Genomic DNA, 19,106 nt, shown 5'->3' with positions numbered 1-19,106 from the left:
GGATAATTTTCCAACTCCTAGGAAAAATCCTTCTTTGTTAGCGTGTAATGATCTAATCCCATTGAGTGGGTTCTATATCCACTTCTTGGTTTTAATAACGTGCTTGTTTGCTGAACACAAACATGGCAATGAGTTCTTGTGTTAATGGACCAGACTCCACTTTTGGATCATTAATCCCTTTGGGCTGAGAATGAGCTGCATGCATGGGTTTGGCTTCTGGCACATCCATACAGTTTTAAATACAAAACCTACAATTAAAAACTGTCAGTCCTGTGCGCTGTGGCGTGTGCACCTGAAGGCACGCCTCGGGCTGTGTGAGCACCGAGTGAGCTCCAGCACGCGCGCCATGAACAAGACGCACCTGAACTCAATTAGCGAACTCTCTGTTTGGCTATTTAAGGACTGCACTGATGCAGTAGCATCGCGAAGTATTACACTACATTACATACGCATTACCGAGCCTTTCTTCCCGTGTTCTTGTTTTCCTGGTTTCTTGATTCTTGTGCCTTGTTCTCGGTCTCGTTGTGCCTTTGATGTACTGTTTGCGCCTCGACCGACCCTTTACCTGTTTTCATGTTTCTGATCTTGCCTGCCGTTTTGGACTGTTTGCCTTTGTGTGTGTTTTCTGCACTTTGTGTATATATTGCACTGTATTAAACTGAACACTTCTGCACGTACATCCGCCTCTCTCGCGTACCTGACAGAAACAGTTTGTTTTTACTGCATTTATTGAATTCCTGAGCTCCCAGCTGTAACAGGGAGTGATGTTGTGTTCCATTAATACACTTTACAGTAGATTATTAGATTCTAAGAGAATAGATGAGCCAAAATAATTGGGGATCTTTTTTTAATGGGCCCTGACTCATTACAAATATGAATAGGTGGGCCTTAAAGTAGAAAAAGTTGAGAACCCCTGGTGTAGTGGTTAGCACTGTCGCCTCACAGCAAGAAGGTTCTGGGTTCGAGCCCTGTGGTTGATGTGGCCTTTCTGTGTGGAGTTTGCTTGTTCTCCCCATGTCTGTTACCCCTTTTCCACCAAATCAGTTCCAGGGCTGGTTCGGGGCCAGTGCTGGTGCTGGTTCACAACTCGTTCAACTTGCGAGCCAGCTGAGAACCAGTTTGCTTTTCCATAGCTCGGGGTGCTAAGGGGAGCCATGTCATTACGTCGCTGTATACGTCAGTTACGTCGCTGCGTTTGCATAAACCTTGGCGCAAACATCGAAGCAACAACAACACGGAGAAGAAGAAGCAGCAGCAGCAACAACAACAATAATGGATGACTTCGCGTTTGTACAGCTGCTGCTTCTCGTCGCTTAAAAATAGTGACCTTTCGCGGTCTTGTGTTGTTGGTGGTCTTAACAACTCCACCCCCCCGCTGACATAAGCGGTTCTTTCCTCTGGCCCAGCAGAGAGTTGGCGCTAGCCTGGAACCGGTTTTTCTGGCCCCAGAGCCAGTTCTTTGTCAGTGGAAACAGAAAACCCAGTTCCAAACTAAGCACTGGCCCCGAACCAGCCCTGGAACTGCTTTGGTGGAAAAGGGGCATCAGTGGGTTTCCTCCGGGTGCTCCGGTTTCCCCCACAGTCCAAAGACATGCAGGTTAGGTTAACTGGTGGCTCTAAATTGACCGTAGGTGTGAATGTGAGTGTGAATGGTTGTGTGTCTCTGTGTGTCAGCCCCGCGATGATCTGGTGACTTATCCAGGGTGAACCCCGCCTTTCGCCCGTAGTCAGCTGGGATAGGCTCCAGCCTACCCGCAACCCTGCACAGGATAAGTAGTTACAGATAATGGACGGATGATTGGCATAAGGTCCAAATAAGTGAACAAAAGCAGCATGCAGCTTCAATAAGTGTGTGTGTTCTGGGGTCAATGTAACCATTGAACAATACTCCCTTATTGTACATGAGATAACACTTTATGCTATTTCCTTTCTGCAGACTGTGGAGCAGCGTCAGTGAGAAATCCGGCACTGCTTTGGCTTCAGCTCTCTGTACAAATCCATCACACATCAGAGAGCTGGATCTGAGTGAGTGTGAACTGGGAGACTCAGGAGTGGAGAAGCTCTGTGATCTACTGAAGAAACACGAGTGTAAACTGGAGACACTGCGGTGAGTAACTCAGTCAGTGCGTTTACATGCACATCCAAATCGAGCTGCTGTCGGTAATCGAGCTAAGGGTCCCAGCAGGGGTGCCAGAGAAATCCAATCCTACATGCACACAAGGAAATCGAGCTATTGTGTGAGGTGCATTGTGCACCCGAGCCACAGGTGGCGCTACACGCCCCATCGTGTTGGTACGCTTCCGGTTGTCGTCATGAAGAAGAGCTATTCAAGAGTATAAACAAAGTTATCAGTTCCGTGTTCACAAGAAGTGTTTGTATGTACGAACAGAAGTGTTCCTAATAAAATGGCCACTAAGTTGAAGTTGATCTGTAATGGTGAACATTTTAACTGTTAGCCTGCTAACATGCTAATAACTTACCAACTAATTGGAAATGGGTGCGTACATGCCCAGACACAGGTGTTCCTAATAAAGTGGCGGCTAAGGTGAAGTGTCATGCCGACCGAGGCTGTTGTGTTTCCCGCTTGTGGTCTCGTCACTTCCGGAAGGGGCAGTGCTGAAGTAAGCAGCTCGACTCCGTAGCTCGATAGGGTTTACATGCACTAAGTAGCTCGGCTACAATCGCATAATCTAGGTCGCGTAGCTCAATTACGAGAAATCCAGTTCGGTTCGATTTCAGCCGAGCTAAGGTGTTTCCATGGCATTTAGAACTTCGATTTCAGTCGAGCTACGGCAGAAATTCGCTTTTCTCTATGTGCATGTATGTATGTATGTGCTGAGTGATGAAACACACTAAGTTTTATAATAATGCAGAACAAGGGCGCCTGCTAGTGTTTTTTTTTTCTTTTCGTCTTTATTGTCAAAGGATAAAAATGCATATCCTAAGGTACATAAGCATATAAGAAAAAAGAAAAAAAAACTTGTACGTATACTAAGTTAAGCTAAATGTTTAAAAAGTAGCCTATTTACAAAGGTATTTTTAAAACGATCAGTATTTACATTAGGCATTACATATCTTGCTCCACGGAGATTATATTTGCTTTTTTTTTGACGGGGAGATGAGGCTTAAGCGGATGATTATCAGTCGACAGTGCTTTCTTGTCTATTTTACAATCTTGATTTGCTAAAAAAGTTTTAATACAGATAGGCTACGATATGAAGCGGCGCTTATGACATCTATCTAGAAAATTTTGAACTACATTAAGACTAGATTCATACGCACCATAAACAGGTAAGGCATATGTAAAACAAGGCAAAACAAGGGATAAAAATAATCAATTTCTAATTGAGTACACTGTTCCTTTCTAAGCGTTCTTAATACATGCAGACATTTGTTCGCCTTAGTCAATTTAGTCTTTGTGTGTAATGTAAATTTAAAATCACTCTGTAACGTAACTCCTAATAAAGGTAAGCTACTGCATTGTGGGATATCACTAACAGGCTGATATACATAATTATTACATTTCTTCCGCACTATTAGTTCCTTACGTTTACTAGTGTTACATGACGTCTGATTCTCATTAGACCATCTAAGAAACAATTTGACTAAATTTATAGAAGGATCTGCTTTGTTATAAACGGGAGACAATATAGTAGAATCAACTGCGTTTTTGAAAAGTATAGGATTACCATTATAACGTATGTCAAGATCATTAAGGAAAATGTTAAAAAGGTGCGGTCCGCTGACACTGCCCTGAGTCGTCCCTTTGTTTACAGACTTCCAATTGCAACTGTGATTTACTAGAGAAGATTCTTTGTTGCCTACCAAAAAGAAAACTGTGGTACCAATTGATTATGTATGGGCTAAGCGCTTACTGTTTGAGTTTGTTTGACAAAAGATTATGCTTAACAGTCAAAGGCCTCGCTGAAGTCCATTGTAAAACCTCTAACGGCTCTGCAGTCAATGTCATCCAGGTATTTACACACCTGATGCTGGACGGTGATCAGCGCATTGGTACAGTTACCTCCTTGTCTGTATGCGAACTGAGAGGGGCTAATGCCGCTTTTCCACTACAAACGCGGCTGAGCCGTGCCATGCTGAGTCGGGCTGAGTCGAGCTGAGTGGGGCTGTTGGAGTTGCATTTCGACTACAACCGCACTGAACCATGCTGGCTGGAAGTGGGTGGACACATTGGGTGGAGTTAGCGAAAGTGGGTGAACGTCACGTGATGTCGTTAGGCGGCGCAAACAGTGACATCAGTGATCTTTTAAGCGGTAGTCTCACGACCCGGATAGTAAACAATAAACATGGAGGACATGGAGTCGTTAGTGTTGCTGGTCTTGGTGCTGTGGCTTGTTGTCACCGACAACGCCAACAGATACTGGCAAGAGCGTATAGATGAGGCGAGGTGCATAAGGCTTCATAATTCTCGTAATTCATAATTCTCCTTCTTCCGGGTTTACGGTGTTTACAGATCCCAGCGTGCTCGCGGGGCGTGTGAGGACACTCCTCCTCACCAATCAGTGCACAGGGGAGTGTCTCCTCACGCCCCTAGCCTCACTCAGCTCGGTTTGGCTCGCTTCAGCCCCACTCCAAAACTGTGCGAGTTTTGGGGGCTAAGCAGGGCTGAAGCGAGCTGAGTCGTGCTGTTTTTGGATAGTCGAAACGCAAGCCGTGTCGGGCTGAAGTGAGCTGAAAAAGGGTAGTGGAAAAGGGCCATAAGGCTAGCTTTGACCGTTTTCCTGGCGAAGTTCTCAAACACAACCTTTTCAAAGGCCCTCGCAATAACAGGTGTTACATTAATGCCTCTGTAATCTTTGTCCTCCTTCGGGATATCCAACTTGGGTAGCGGGTTGATGTTAGCTCTCTTCCAGGACTCAGGCCATTCGTACGTTGACAGTGATAAGTCCCAAACTTTAGAAATAACAGGTGTAAATATTTCCGAAAAGTCTTTCCAGATCCAGAACGGGATCTCATCCGGGCCAGTAGCAGTTTTCTTTAATTTCCCAAGAGCATTCCAGACCATTCTCTCAGATAATTCAGGAACCTCCACATCATCAGCAATTTGCATGTTGATTGGTCGCATGTAGTTGTCATCACAGCAGAGTTGCCCAAAATAATCATTAAGACGGTCCATGGTATGTTCATCCAGAGCAACGTAGGTCGAGTTACGGCGCTGAGAAATAAAGTCTACGTTTTTCCACCACTCGCGGCTCCCTAAGATTGTAGAAGGGTTTCTCCAGTTCTGGCTAATTACTTCCGAAATTCTGCTATTAATCACTTTAAGGCGTTCTTCGTTGTTTGGAGAGAGAGATTCTTGATTTTGCTCTAAACATTGATCTTACGAGAGGAGTCATCCAAGCAGGGTCACGTGATGACATACGCACAGATCTGAAAGGCATATATTTATCCATCAGTGAGCGACTCTTTTCTTCAAGCCGACCGACTGCCTCATTTATGTTTGTTGCCTCGGTAACATCTCCCCAGTCCATATCCGCCAATGCAAGATACAGCGCTCGCTTGCGGTGTTCTCTACAGTCACGCACTAGCACTTTACGACGAATGGGCTTCAGTTTACGACCCGCTGGCAAAACAAAGCCTTTGTGATCGGTTTTTATTAGCATGTGAATGGGATAAGCTTTTCCAAAAAGTTCCGGGCGGTTGGTTAGGCAATTGTCAAGAATAGCATCGCCCCTCGTGGGGAAATCAACCATAATGTCCCACCCTGACAAAGCCTTTAATTCTTGCAAATCCAATCGATTGAGATCACCGCCACATACCACGACTATTTCAGGGTGTTTTTCCAACACTGACTCAACAAAGTCAACCAAATAGCCCATTAGCTCTTCATCACGGTAATTGTACTTTGGTGGATTGTAAAGGCCACAAATTAGCATTCGATATCCAGAAGGCAATACCAGAGTCAAACAGATCAATTTGTATAGCTTAGAACGATAAACGTCCAAAACTTTTAAATTTTTCCGTACATAGACAGACACTCCACCTTTTTTCCTTTTGTCCAAATCAGCCCAACCTCTATCACGCCTGTAGATTGCATACTCAGGAATATTCACAACTGCATCAGGCACATCGGTTGAAGGATGTGTTTCAGATACCACACACACATCGATATCCTGGTTTCTGAAGTGAGTTTCGAGAGCAACTGGTCCCCTTACACGGTTTTGTTTTCGCCAATCCACAATTTGTGAAAAGACAGTTAGGAACAGCAAAATCCGTGGCAGGAGCAGCACAGTTCGTTGTTGTATTTACTCGGGGAATGCAAATCAGACTGCTTCGGTTAATAGGGCGACATATAGATTTTACTTTAAGGCGGCGGGTTTCAACAACAGGGATGTTCTTCTGCCCAGCCCCTCTTCTGCCTCTGTATCGCAAAATGCCTAGTGACTTCAGTTCAGACAGGACGGTCCTATCAGGCTTAAGTGCCATATGCCTGAGGGACAGGAGTTTCGAACGGTCGTAAGCTGTATTCCCACTGTCTGGTCTTTTGCGACCATTTCCCATCTGCTTCCTCCCTGGAACGACAAGCTCTGAACCAGGGTGAGGCTGGACATCCATACAGATCGTAATATCTAGTAAAATGGACTGTTCCGGAGCCACCAGGAAAGTCAAGCCTCGATCACTCCATAATACAATCGCCCGTCGAACTCGATATTTATGCGAATAGGGAACTTGAAACCGGCTGTTTTGGAGCCACGGCGTTTCGTTTTCCTTAAATCTAGCTTTTAAAAGCTTGAAAGCAACTATCAATGTAATAAAAGTAAAGAACAAACACAGAGCTCTTCAAAACGTGGGGGCCATGTTGGTGCCTGCGCAGTGGTGTTTTTTTTTTTTTTTTTTTTTTTTTTTTGGGGGGGGGGGACTGGTGAAGATAAACTGCCCTTTAGGTGTGAATGAGTGTGTAAAAGTGTGTGTGCATGGAGCCCTGCAATGGACGGTACATTAAAGAAAACCATCCTGTAATTCAACACAAGTTTTCTGACAGTAACACACACTGGCTCAGCACTAGTAAACAGATGTAAACATCTGTCAGCACTAATACTGAACAGACGGTGAAAACTTAGTTTAAAAACTGTCGCTATTTTTAACAGTTTTAAAAGAGGCTAATATTACCCAAAATAATATTTACATTTTATTTACATTTACTTCATCATTCCATCCTTTACACTTCTATCTTACAAATAAGAAAAGTCACAGCAGCTCACAAAAATACACTGAATTATCAGTCTAGTGATTGGCGTTGTTAACTTTCAGATATAAGACATACAGTTTTGCATGTTTATGATTTTTGTTGTATTTAATTTGCTAAAGCTGTACATGTTCACATATGTTTCCTTACACTGAATGACAAAGGTGAAACTCGTATTGTGAAAGGAGCGGAAGTGGATGTGGTCGTTCGAGGGGAGGAAGATGGAGGTTGCCATTAAAACGTGTCAATAAAACTTTTGAAGAGGGTCTTATTGTCATGGAACAGGCATAAAGTCCAAATACATTCACAAAAGGCAGCACAATTAGTGTGTGTGTGTTTCTGGGGGGCAATGTAACCACTGAACAATACTCCCTTAGTGTACATGAGAACACTTGGATAAAAAGAAATCAGAATTAAAAAAAAAAAATTCATCTCAGGTCTCTTCTTTTTTTCTGCCCTGATGGACTAAATGCCGTTTCCTTTCTGCAGACTGAGTTACAGCGTCAGTGAGAAATCCTGCACTGCTTTGGCTTCAGCTCTCTGTACAAATCCATCACACATCAGAGAGCTGGATCTGAGTGTGTGTAAACTGGGAGACTCAGGAGTGGAGAAGCTCTGTGATCTACTGAAGAAACACGAGTGTAAACTGGAGACACTGCGGTGAGTAACTCAGTGATGAAACACTGAACTGAGATCACAATCTTTAATAGTTTTCTGTGAATCAGAGCTTTCCAGATGCACATGAACAAAACTGACAAGATCTTCATCTCTGTATTAACATCTGTGTTTGTGTTACATTCACGATGAGTTCATGAATCTCTTCATGTTCACACGTACGTCATTATCTCCCTGTCTGCAGGTTATCTCAGTGCAGAATAACAGAGAGAGGCGGTGCTGCTCTGACTGCAGCTCTGAGCTCAAACTCCTCACATCTGAAAGTGCTGGATCTGAGTGGGAATGAACTAAAAGATTCACTCACACAGCTCGAGGAGTTGCTGAAAAGTTCAGGAGGCGAACTAATGTAAGTGAACTTAACACACACAGGACTGAATGTATGTTTCCTCTAAAATATAATGTAAGAGCAAGAATGTCATGTCTGTTCGAGTAATGTAATGGGACAAATCAACAGAATGTACCGATGATAATCGTATTGACAGAAGCCAGGGGCGCTGCTAGAAATCTTGGACCCTATGAAAGATTACAATTTAGGGCCCCCCGGTAAAATTTTCAAGCGCAAGCAACTGAATTTGAAGTCTGTTTTTGGCTGCACTTCTACTTTACTATGCATGTGATCAGCTACCTAGCAAGTTTAGGTGATACAATTATTTGGTATATGAACATTTTAAATGCAGAACTGTCAGAATTAGACTGAATAGACTGTTGCCTTAAAATTAAAATTCCATGATATATATGGAAGATATATATATATTTTATTTTATGAGCAACTATTATTAGGCCACTCAGTAGCCTATGGAGTTCATTCAATCCAAATGTTTGTGTTGAGAGAAACTGCATGCATTGCTGTATCAGTATGGACTTATAACATTCTGTATGACATTATGGAGACTCCAGAGCCCTCCAGCAAACATCATCAATAATAAGGATTACAAAATGTATTCCTTTGTTTCCTCCATTTATTGACTTATTGTATGTGATCAAATGTATGCCTTGATGAATAACTACACTAGTTCTTTGATACAATTACATAGTGCACTGCAAGAAATCCACTAAGTGTTTTTGGTTTCTTTTAGGCATCACACATTTATGAGAAAACACAGCAAATGTTTAAATATTCAAGTTAAATACTTAGCAACAGTATCAATAAATCCACACATGAACAATAGCAATGATATCTATGACCACAGCTAATGTGCAAAATATTCAAGTTAAATACTTAACAATATCAACAAATCCACACATGAACAATGGCAAAACACCTAGACTTAATTATATAATAAAGATACCTATGAAAAAAGGTGATTTTTTTTTTTCACACACAGTGTTCTCAACTTTCATGGCCTGAGGAGGGCGCTGGCTCTGAACTATCCATAATGTGCAGAATACAGAATCTGTTATAAATCCACTGAGATACTACTGAGACAGTAATGCATGCAAGTTCTCTCGACACATGAACATTTTGATTGAATGAACTCCATACTAAGTTAGCTAAGAATAGTTGCTCATAAAAGAAAGAAATGTCTTTTCATTTTAATGTAAGTCTTAATAGTCTAATGCTGCTTACTGTAGCCTAGCAATTAAAATAGTTTTTAACCCTAAATCCTTTATTCATGGATTGTACTGCTCACCTCCTCCTAGGATTTGGGTTGAGGGCTGGGGTCCTATTCCTGAGGCTGAATCTGTGTATGTTGAGGGCACCTCATTAGTTTTGAAACCAGTTATTAGCACCAGTATCATGTACTGTAGGCTAGCCTAATATTTTACCTCACGTATTAGCCCAGTAGGCTAGTTTACTGCACAAGTTTAGCTAGTTCTGTGCACAGTGGCGTGCACAGACATTTTGGAGGGCAAGTGCTCTGGGGGGAAAAAAGGGCACTTTTTTGCGCATGTGGAACACCTTATTATAAAAGTCTGAGATTTAGCCCTCCTCTTGTGTTTGGGTCGCCACTGACCCGTTTTAGTTTTTAAAGGTGTAAAACAACCACTTAATGTTAATTTATTACATCAAGGCTTTTTGACTTTGCCAGGAATCTCGAGTTGAACAAAATAGAAAAAGAAATTTTTGTTTTCCTAAATCTGAAAATGGTCTAGCAAAAAATATAATACTTATGTGCAGTTGTTTCTGTATGCGACGGGCTACTTCACGACAAAATTACAGCTTGGGCTTAGAGGGCAAACAATACATTTTCACTCAATTCATGTGTTACCTGGCTGGTGGGGCAGGGGAAGAGCTGACTGACTGCCCGATGTGTTGTCTGCGCTACGACAAGGCCGTGGCTTCCAGGACGCTATGCTGCTGCAACCTCACATTGAATGCACTGCACGCTTGTTCACGTGACAGAGCAAGAGAGACAGAGGTCTGGTGTGTGCGCGGAGGGGGCACACATCGGGACATTATTTTCACACACGCTTTTAATGCTGCGGCTTTTCTAAAAGATCATGTCGACATTGGCCTCAGTAAACTGTAAAAAAAAAAAAATTCAAAAGGGCACTTTTTTGGACAGCGGGCAGAGGGGCAGGTGCTTGAGCACCACCTCGTGTCTATCTGTGCACGCCACTGTCTGTGCAGACCTTCTACATTACAGTCATCTGATCTTCCATGGCAATAAACGTGAAGTATTTAAATAAAATGACACTGCACTGCTGATTGAAAAGGCAAGGCAAGTTTATTTATATAGCACATTTCATACACAGTTGCAGTTCAATGTGCTTTACAGAGGTAAAAGCAAAACAGTAAACAATAGAAAATAAAATTACATAAAATAATTTCATTTTTATTCTAATATATAATATTAAGAATTAAACAATTAATTAAAAGAATTAAAAGAAATATAATAAGAATTAAACAATAGTAGAAATAAAATAATAAAATGAAGTAGAAGTTCAAATAGGGGGAGAAAAAGAAAAAAAAGAAACCAGCAGAATAAAATAGAATAAAGTTAAAGTAAATTTGAAACATGCAGAGACTGTAAAAGTAAAAATTATAAAACATGTAAAAAAGACAATATTAATTATTTAACAGAAAGCATCTGAAAACAGCTTGGTCTTTAACCTAGATTTGAAGCTGCCAACAGCAGGAGCATTTTTAATGTCCTCTGGCAGTTGGTTCCATAGCTGCACTGCATAGAAGCTAAAAGCTGCTTCACCATACTTTGTTTTAACAACAGGTTTTAATAGTAAATTTTTCTGTTGCGATCTGGTAGATCTGATTGGGTTAGGCCGCTGCAACATATCAGAGAGGTAATTGGGCTCTGTACCATTTAGAGATTTGTACACCAGCAGCAATGCTTTAAAGTCAATTCTGTAGCTTACTGGAAGCCAGTGAAGGGACCTTAGAATTGGAGTAATGTGCTCTGTTCTTTTTGTTCGTGTGAGAACCCTAGCCGCTGCATTTTGAACCAGCTGAAGTCGTTTGATGGTCTTTTTTGGCAGGCCTGTGAAAAGGCCATTGCAGTAATCAACCCTACTAGAGATGAAGGCATGTATCAGTTTTTCCAGATCATTTTTTGACACAAGTCCTCTTAGTTTGGAAATGTTTTTTAGGTGATAAAATGCCGTTTTAGTGATTGCTTTCATGTGACTGTCAAAGTTTAACTCGCTGTCAATGAAAACACCAAGATTTTTAACCATTTCTTTAGTTTTAATCCCTTTTGTGTCAAGAATAGTGGTAATCCTGAGTCTTTCATCTTTTTTTCCAAATAGAATTACTTCTGTTTTATCTGTGTTCAGCTGAAGAAAATTTTGTGACATCCAGCTGTTGATTTGATCGATACACTGGTAGAGACATTCAAGGGGGGCATAATCATTAGGTGATAAAGCAAGATAAATTTGGGTGTCATCTGCATAGCAGTGATACAAAATTGAATTGTTATTGATAATTTGCCCAAGTGGGAGCATATAAAGGTTGAAAAGTAATGGTCCAAGAATCGACCCCTGGGGGACACCACAGGTCAAGGACATTGACGTTGAGGAACAATTTCCCATGGTAACAAAGAAGCTTCTAAGTATGAATTTAACCAATTGATAACTTTACCAGTCAATCCAACCCAGTGTTCAAGTCGATATAGCAGTATGTTGTGATCAACAGTATCAAAAGCTGCACTGAGGTCCAGTAACACCAGGACCGATGTTTTGCCTGGATCAGTATTAAGACGTATGTCATTTATAACTTTAATCAGCGCTGTTTCAGTGCTATGATTGGCACGAAATCCTGACTGAAAATTATCAAAACGGCTGTTTGATATCAAGAAGGCAGTTAATTGATTGAAGACAATTTTTTCAAGGATTTTCCCGATGAATGGTAAATTTGATATTGGCCTGTAGTTATTTAATACTGAAGGATCCAGATTATTTTTTTAAGTAGGGGCTTTACAACGGCTTTTTTCAGGGACACAGGAGCAACGCCAGTCTCTAGGGATGTATTTATAATTTGAAGCACATCTGTAATTATAAGATGAAGAACAGACTTAAAAAAGTTGGTGGGCAGAATGTCCAATTCAGATGTTGAGGAACTGAGATTTTGTACAGTTTTTTTTCAAGAGTCTCGTAATCAATTAAACAAAATTCTGACATTGTGTTGAAGTTATCTATCTGTGTCATTGGTGATTGCAGTTTTTCAATTTTTTGCAACTGAGATATATTATGAGCAATATTCTGCCGTATTTTATCAATTTTACCTTTGAAAAAGGATGCAAACTCATTGCATTTATTAACTGAGAGAAGTACAGGTGCTAATTGTGGTGGGGGATTAGTTAGCTTCTCTACTGTTGAAAATGGCACACGGGTATTGTTCATATTCCTGCTGATGATGGAGAAGAAAGACTGTCTTGCGTTACGAATTTCATAATTATAATTACAAAGCATCTCTTTATGGATTTGATAATGGATGTGAAGTTTAGATTTGCGCCATTTTCTTTCAGTCTTCCTACATTCTCTCTTTAGCAGTTTAACAGCTGGGTATTGCTTCCATGGTGCTTTCTGCTTATCATTGACTCTTTTGATTTTGAATGGAGCAATATCATCCATAATTTGGGTCATATTTAAATTAAAAATTTCCAGTAAATCATCTACAGAGTCTGACATTTTGGTTGAGTTCTGAGAGAGAGCTTGCTCAAAGAGAGCACATGTGTTGTCGTTTATGACTCTCCTACCCATAGTCGTTGAGCTGTTCTGAATGTGAGGAGACGTAGAAACAGAGAAAACACAGAAATGATCGGATAAGGCAAGATCAACAACAGTAGTAGAAACAGTAAGACCCTTTGTGATGACGAGGTCAAGGGTATGACCACGAGAGTGGGTCGGTCCCTGTACATGTTGTACTAGGTTGAAGTTGTCAATAAGTGCAAGTAGTTCTCTGGCATAAGTGTTATCAGTATTATCTACATGCAAATTAAAATCCCCAGATATAATAAGATAATCAAACTCTAAGCAAATGACCTGACAACAGTTCACCAAACTCTTCAAGAAAGACTTTGGCTGAATGTCTCGGAGGCCTATAAATAGTTAATAATAATATGTTAGGAGAGCATGTAACAAGTGCACATAAGTGTTCAAAGGACGTAAAATCACCAAGTGAGGATTGTTTACATTGAAAAGAGACTTTGAATATATTTGCGATCCCTCCACCTTTCCCTTGTCGGGTAACATTCAAAAAATTAAAATTTGGGGGAGCTGCTTCAATAAGGGTGGTAGCACTATTTGCTTGATCCAGCCAAGTTTCAGTTAGAAGCAAAAAATCAAGATTGTGTTTGCAGATAAGATCATTAATTAAAAATGACTTGTTTAAAAGTGATCTAACGTTCAGAAGAGCTAGCTTTACAGAAAGTCTAGAAGTAATATCTGCTTGTGCACTCTGATGTTGTTTTAAAACAGGAAGGAGATTAGATTGGTTTACCCCCAGGGTTAAATGTGCTCTATGTTTTCTATTTCTTATCAACACAGGAATAGAGAATGGCATAGGCACATTGGGTCCCTGCTGGTTTTCAAAACTACACCCATTTGCAGGGACCCAGAGTACATCAAACAAGACTTTCTAAATGTTCCATTTGGTTTGAGGGTGAAAGGATTGGAGATGACATGTATCTTTTGGATGGTGAAAAAGATTTGTAGCCAGCTGAAAGTCCTGGGCGAACTGGGTACACTGCTTGTCGCGACAGATTTGGGCTGGAAAAAGTGTGTGTAGCCATTGGGGGCAATTTTTTCATGCTATTTGGGAAATCCATCCTGGGGGAAGATGGAGATGGCGAAATGAAGTCAGAAGAGCGAGAAATTGGGGAGTTCTTTGTAAAGCAGTTTGTCTCTGATTTTTGGCAGTCTGTCTTTGAATCTTGGCAGTCTGGCAGGTCAGATGTCTGTGTGTCCTTGATGACGACTTGCAAAGATGATTGTTTAGGCTTTGCAGAGGTATTGTTTTTTGTAACTATGTCAGTCTGCGACATCTTATCAACTGTTTTCCTCAATGCTGGCTGAGAAAAGATTGCAAGTCTGTAATGGTCTACTAAGACTTTGGCTCCAATCCAGCTGAGTTCAGTGCTATTTGGCTTGTAGAATTCTCTGCGATTCCAGAAAAGGTTAAAATTGTCTATGAAGTTCATACCAAATGAAAAACAAGTTTTTCCAAGCCAGGTGTTAAGACTGAAGAGTCGAGAAAATGCAAAACTTCCTCTCGCTGGAAGTGGGCCGCTAATAAAAGATTGTATTCCAGTCTTATAGAGCTCAGAAAAAAGTTTTCTGAAATCATCTTGGACAAACAGCTGTTCTCTGAAAACATCATTTGCTCCCACATGCACAACAATACGTTTAATAGTTTTATGCTCGGACATGAGTTTCAAAATGCTGTCTTTGGTGTCAGAGATGGATGCATTTGGAAGGCAGCAAATAATCATCCCATTACCTTTTAATTGTCTTATAGTGGAATCACCAAGAACAAGGGTTGTGGGATCAGGTGGTGTTACGAGCTGCTTTTTGCCTCTTCCCACAGCTCTTCGATCTTGGTGCGATCTCTTTTTACGATGTGTTTGTCCGCTTGAAAAATCCTCTTCCACATCCCTGAGGCATTCAAATTTGTTCTGAAGCCTTATGGGCTGTGGATTTTCCATAGGATTGTAGATCCTATTGTAATTTGTAGAACGAGCTGGTGTTGAAGTAATTACTCTTCTGTTTTTATTTTTGGGCTTGCCACCCATCATTTGCCAGTTTTCTGTACTCACATTTTGCCCAGCTTGATTGATGATTTCATCCACTCGATCTGCAATGCCTTCGGTCTGTCGGAGTGTAATCTCTTCATTCTCAGCCACTGTTTCTGTACTCCTTTCCTGAGATATCACTTTTAATTTGTCTGTCTTTGGCAGAGCATCAATCTTTGATTCCAGAATAGAAATCCTCTGTTCTAGTTCCATGCATTTTCTGCAAGATTTTTTGCCCCCTGGCATTTTGTTTTAAAAACTAACTTCTTATAAAGATGAAAAAATAGTGGAAATTAAATTAAAATTAAATTAAAAGCTTATAAAGATGAAAAATAAAATGAAAAAATAGTGGAAATTAAATAAGTAAAGTATAGAAATAAAGATCAAGAAAGCAGGAGCAAAGCAAAGAAGCGTCCTACTCGCTTGAGTAGGAGGAGCAGAAAAAAACCATTCCCCACAACTGAATGAATAAAGCAAGATGTGTACAAAAGTGAACACTTTAATGGAAGGTGCAACAAGCTGTTCAACACAGCAATATGGCCAAACTGTCAGAATGGTATGTTAAACAGAAAGAAAAAAAGAGACAAGTGATTTGAGAATATATACTACGGAAGCCGCGAGAGGCCCTTCATATAATCCTTTTTTTTTTTTTTTTAATTCACCTTCTTATCCCGAGATAACGACATAATTAATTCAGGATCTCGAGAAAACAACACAACTAATTCGAGATCTCGAGAAAAAAACGTTATTCCGAGATCTCGAGAAAACAAAATTATTTCATGATCTCGAGTAAACAGCTGAGAAATGGTTCATTCAGGTGCGCCAAGAGACTTGTGATATGCTGACTTTGGGGCTATTTCTCATTCTGTATAGACGCAACTTTGGTCATTAGAATGTCTGGAATAATCGATCACCTAATAAGGCAATATTTTGATCAGGGGTTGACACAGGGAGAGATTGCATTAAGTCTTTTAATAAGGGATAATTTCAAAATTAGTCCGTGGCACCTCCGCAGAAGACTGGCCCGGCTTCGTCTCTACCGACGGAGATACAGTGATCCAGCTGAGATCATGAAATAATTTTGTTTTCTCGAGATCTCGAATTAGTTGTTGTTTTCTCGAGATCCTGAATTAATTATGTTGTTATCTCGGGATAACAAGGTGAATAAAAAAAGATTATATGAAGGGCCTCTCACGGCTTCCGTAAATATACACTCAAACAAAACAGCAATAAAAGAGGAGAGGGGCGACAGCCCGAGGAAAGCCCCCACAGGAGCGCACATCATTTGCAACATAGGCTACCCAACTCAGTACAAGAACAAAACACTTACAGTGTGTGCAGTAGGCTTCGTGCGCATTGTTCTGCACCTCTCGGAGGAAGGGGTAGGTGCCCTGTAAATCTTTGGAAAAGGTACATTTTCTTTTCAGCATAATTGCTGCGGCATTACTGCTGCTAGCTGCTAGACAAAGAACATTCGTGCCAGTTAATGTTTATTTTATTGTTGCATGGCAACACGTTCTGTTGTCTGGAATAATGTGGCTAAATAAACACCCATGCCACAGGGCCAGGGGGCAGTAACCAGGAAAGTTTGCGATTCCTGTCAATTCATCAAAATAGTAAATGCAGACATTTCTCCGCTAATGATTCCCACGCTGCTCAGTCGCAAACGTTGCGAGTGGCGAAAACCGGGACATATCCGTGTCCCGACAGACTTTTGTCGGGACTTGGGACACACAACCCCAAATCAGGACTGTCCCGGTAAAACCGGGACGTCTGGTCACCCTAGGTTAAAATGAAATCTGCTAGTCTATCATTAGCTAGCATGCTGTAATGGCATCGAGTGTCAGTGAATAATAGACTACCTTTCTTTGGGAAAAACTGAGTCACCAATTGTCGACCCTTTTTCTCCCTTTCTGCTGCTTCTCCTTCCGTTTTTGAAATCCAGACTTCATAATTTATCTCACCACCATCACACCTGCTCCTGCTTAGCAACTTCTAGAATGTTGCTCTGTTGCGCACACAGAAAAACCGGCAGCTGATCTGAGCTGCGCTAATAGCGCTGTGCACACACAGAGCTACACATTTCACTGTCCCCGCCCAGAATCAGACTGTACCATTAGTAAAAAGGGAGGAGGGGTGAAATAACTATCATAAATAATTCAAGGATATAGCAAATCATAACCATGTATAATTTGCATATTTTAACAGATGAAATATATTTTATTTCAAAAACTTACACAAGGCAATACTATTAAAATAATATTAATATCCCTCACAGGCCCCCCTGTCAGTGCCAGGCCCTTAGAATCGTCCTAACCCCCCCGCGCTGCCCCTGACAGAAGCGCATAGAATATCCCATCAGAACTCAATATCAGAATTCAAACATAATGCTAACAATCACTGCATGCTAATTTAGTTGTGGCTGTAATTTGATTCGAGTACACTAAGTACACTTTGAACTGAGCTGTTACTGTTCTACACAGAAATACCACTGCAGTTTCACTTTCATTTCAGCAGGAATAACAGCTTACACGAGTCCAACATGCTCTAAACTCACTCACTCTCACACACACAATGATCAACTGTTCATTCACATTTTTTATACTGTATTTACTGAAGTGCAAATGTGATTTAACCAAATGTGATTTATTTTAAATATTTTAATAAAGTCATAATTACAAGGGAAAACAGATATAGTTCCTCTCATCTCATTATCTCTAGCCGCTTTATCCTGTTCTACAGGGTCGCAGGCAAGCTGGATCCTATCCCAGCTGACTACGGGCGAAAGGCGGGGTACACCCTGGACAAGTCACCAGGTCATCACAGGGCTGACACACAGACACAGACAACCATTCACACTCACATTCACACCTACGGTCAATTTAGAGTCACCAGTTAACCTAACCTGCATGTCTTTGGACTGTGGGGGAAACCGGAGCACCCGGAGGAAACCCACGCGGACACGGGGAGAACATGCAAACTCCGCACAGAAAGGCCCTCGCCGGCCACGGGGCTCGAACCTGGACCTTCTTGCTGTGAGGCGACAGCGCTAACCACTACACCACCCAGATATAGTTCCTAAGATAATTTATATTGATCACAATGTTGAAACCTGTCTTTTTTTTCTGTTTTCATCTTACAGATATTAGACCACATGGGAGAAAATGAAAGCTCTTGGGTTTGCTATTACACATTACGTCCCTGGTATTAGAAATTCTGATCAGCAGCCGACTTTAGAAAGTGAGTCGTCAACACTGCAGCATGACCAAAGAGAGGGAAAAATGGAACTCGTCCCACAGTGAGGAAGCAGTGTGGACAATGTCTCCAGCGAGCCAGACCAGGGCAGGAGGGGGAACACAACAAAAGACTGCACAGAGAAAAGTCACACCAGTAGTTCACAGAATCTACAAAATAAAGGCTACACAAGCGTTCCCACCTCCAAACCACAAAACAACATGGACTAGAAAAGAACAAAAAAATCCCTCACCAATACGGGCTACAAACATCCTGGTGACTGACGCTCAGATTTCATTCAGTCCATTTACTGAAAAGGAAGTTTGTTCTGGTTTCTGTTCCTTTCTTCTGCAAAGGAACTTTCAGAGCTGAACACAGTGAACGGGTTTGTTTAATAAATATCACATGGACAACTTCATTTGTAATGAAAGCACCGATAACCCTCACTCTCTAATCCCACACACACTGAAACACACATTATGGGAAGAATGTTAGAAAGTCGGACTCTGCTGTCGTTCTCATTCACACACATACAGACTTTTTGTTTGTTTTTTAATAAATTAATTTTGTTACGAAAACATGCTTATAATAATTTTTTAAATATCTGGAATATTCTTCTGTGTCTTTACACTAAGGCTACAATGAACAATTTTTTTTATTAGTTGATTGCACTAATGATTTGTTTTAAATTAATCTATTGATTTTTTTTTTTTTATTAGTCAGTTAATTCTTTGGTGAGCTTATCAATAAATAATAACCATAACTTCTACCTTTTAATCTTTCAAACTTTTATTCAAACATTT

General features: G+C 40.9%; 1 protein-coding gene across 1 annotated transcript in view; it reads left to right on the top strand.

Annotated features, from left to right (window-relative positions):
• The window catches only part of LOC132888460 (uncharacterized), a 180,585-nt gene extending 161,704 nt beyond the window's left edge, over positions 1 to 18,881 (top strand). The window contains exons 28-31 of the mRNA XM_060924506.1: positions 1,937 to 2,107; positions 7,697 to 7,867; positions 8,067 to 8,228; positions 18,212 to 18,881. Of these exons, the coding sequence (XP_060780489.1) occupies positions 1,937 to 2,107; positions 7,697 to 7,867; positions 8,067 to 8,228; positions 18,212 to 18,218 (511 nt within the window). The 3' untranslated portion in view covers positions 18,219 to 18,881. The remainder of the gene's footprint in view (positions 1 to 1,936; positions 2,108 to 7,696; positions 7,868 to 8,066; positions 8,229 to 18,211) is intronic.
• The last annotated feature ends 225 nt before the right edge of the window (positions 18,882 to 19,106 follow it).

Source organism: Neoarius graeffei, chromosome 6 (assembly GCF_027579695.1).
Source record: "Neoarius graeffei isolate fNeoGra1 chromosome 6, fNeoGra1.pri, whole genome shotgun sequence".
NCBI classification, from domain to species: Eukaryota; Metazoa; Chordata; class Actinopteri; order Siluriformes; family Ariidae; genus Neoarius; species Neoarius graeffei.
Note: the sequence above shows the minus strand (reverse complement) of the source record. Positions and strands in the feature narration are given on the sequence as shown.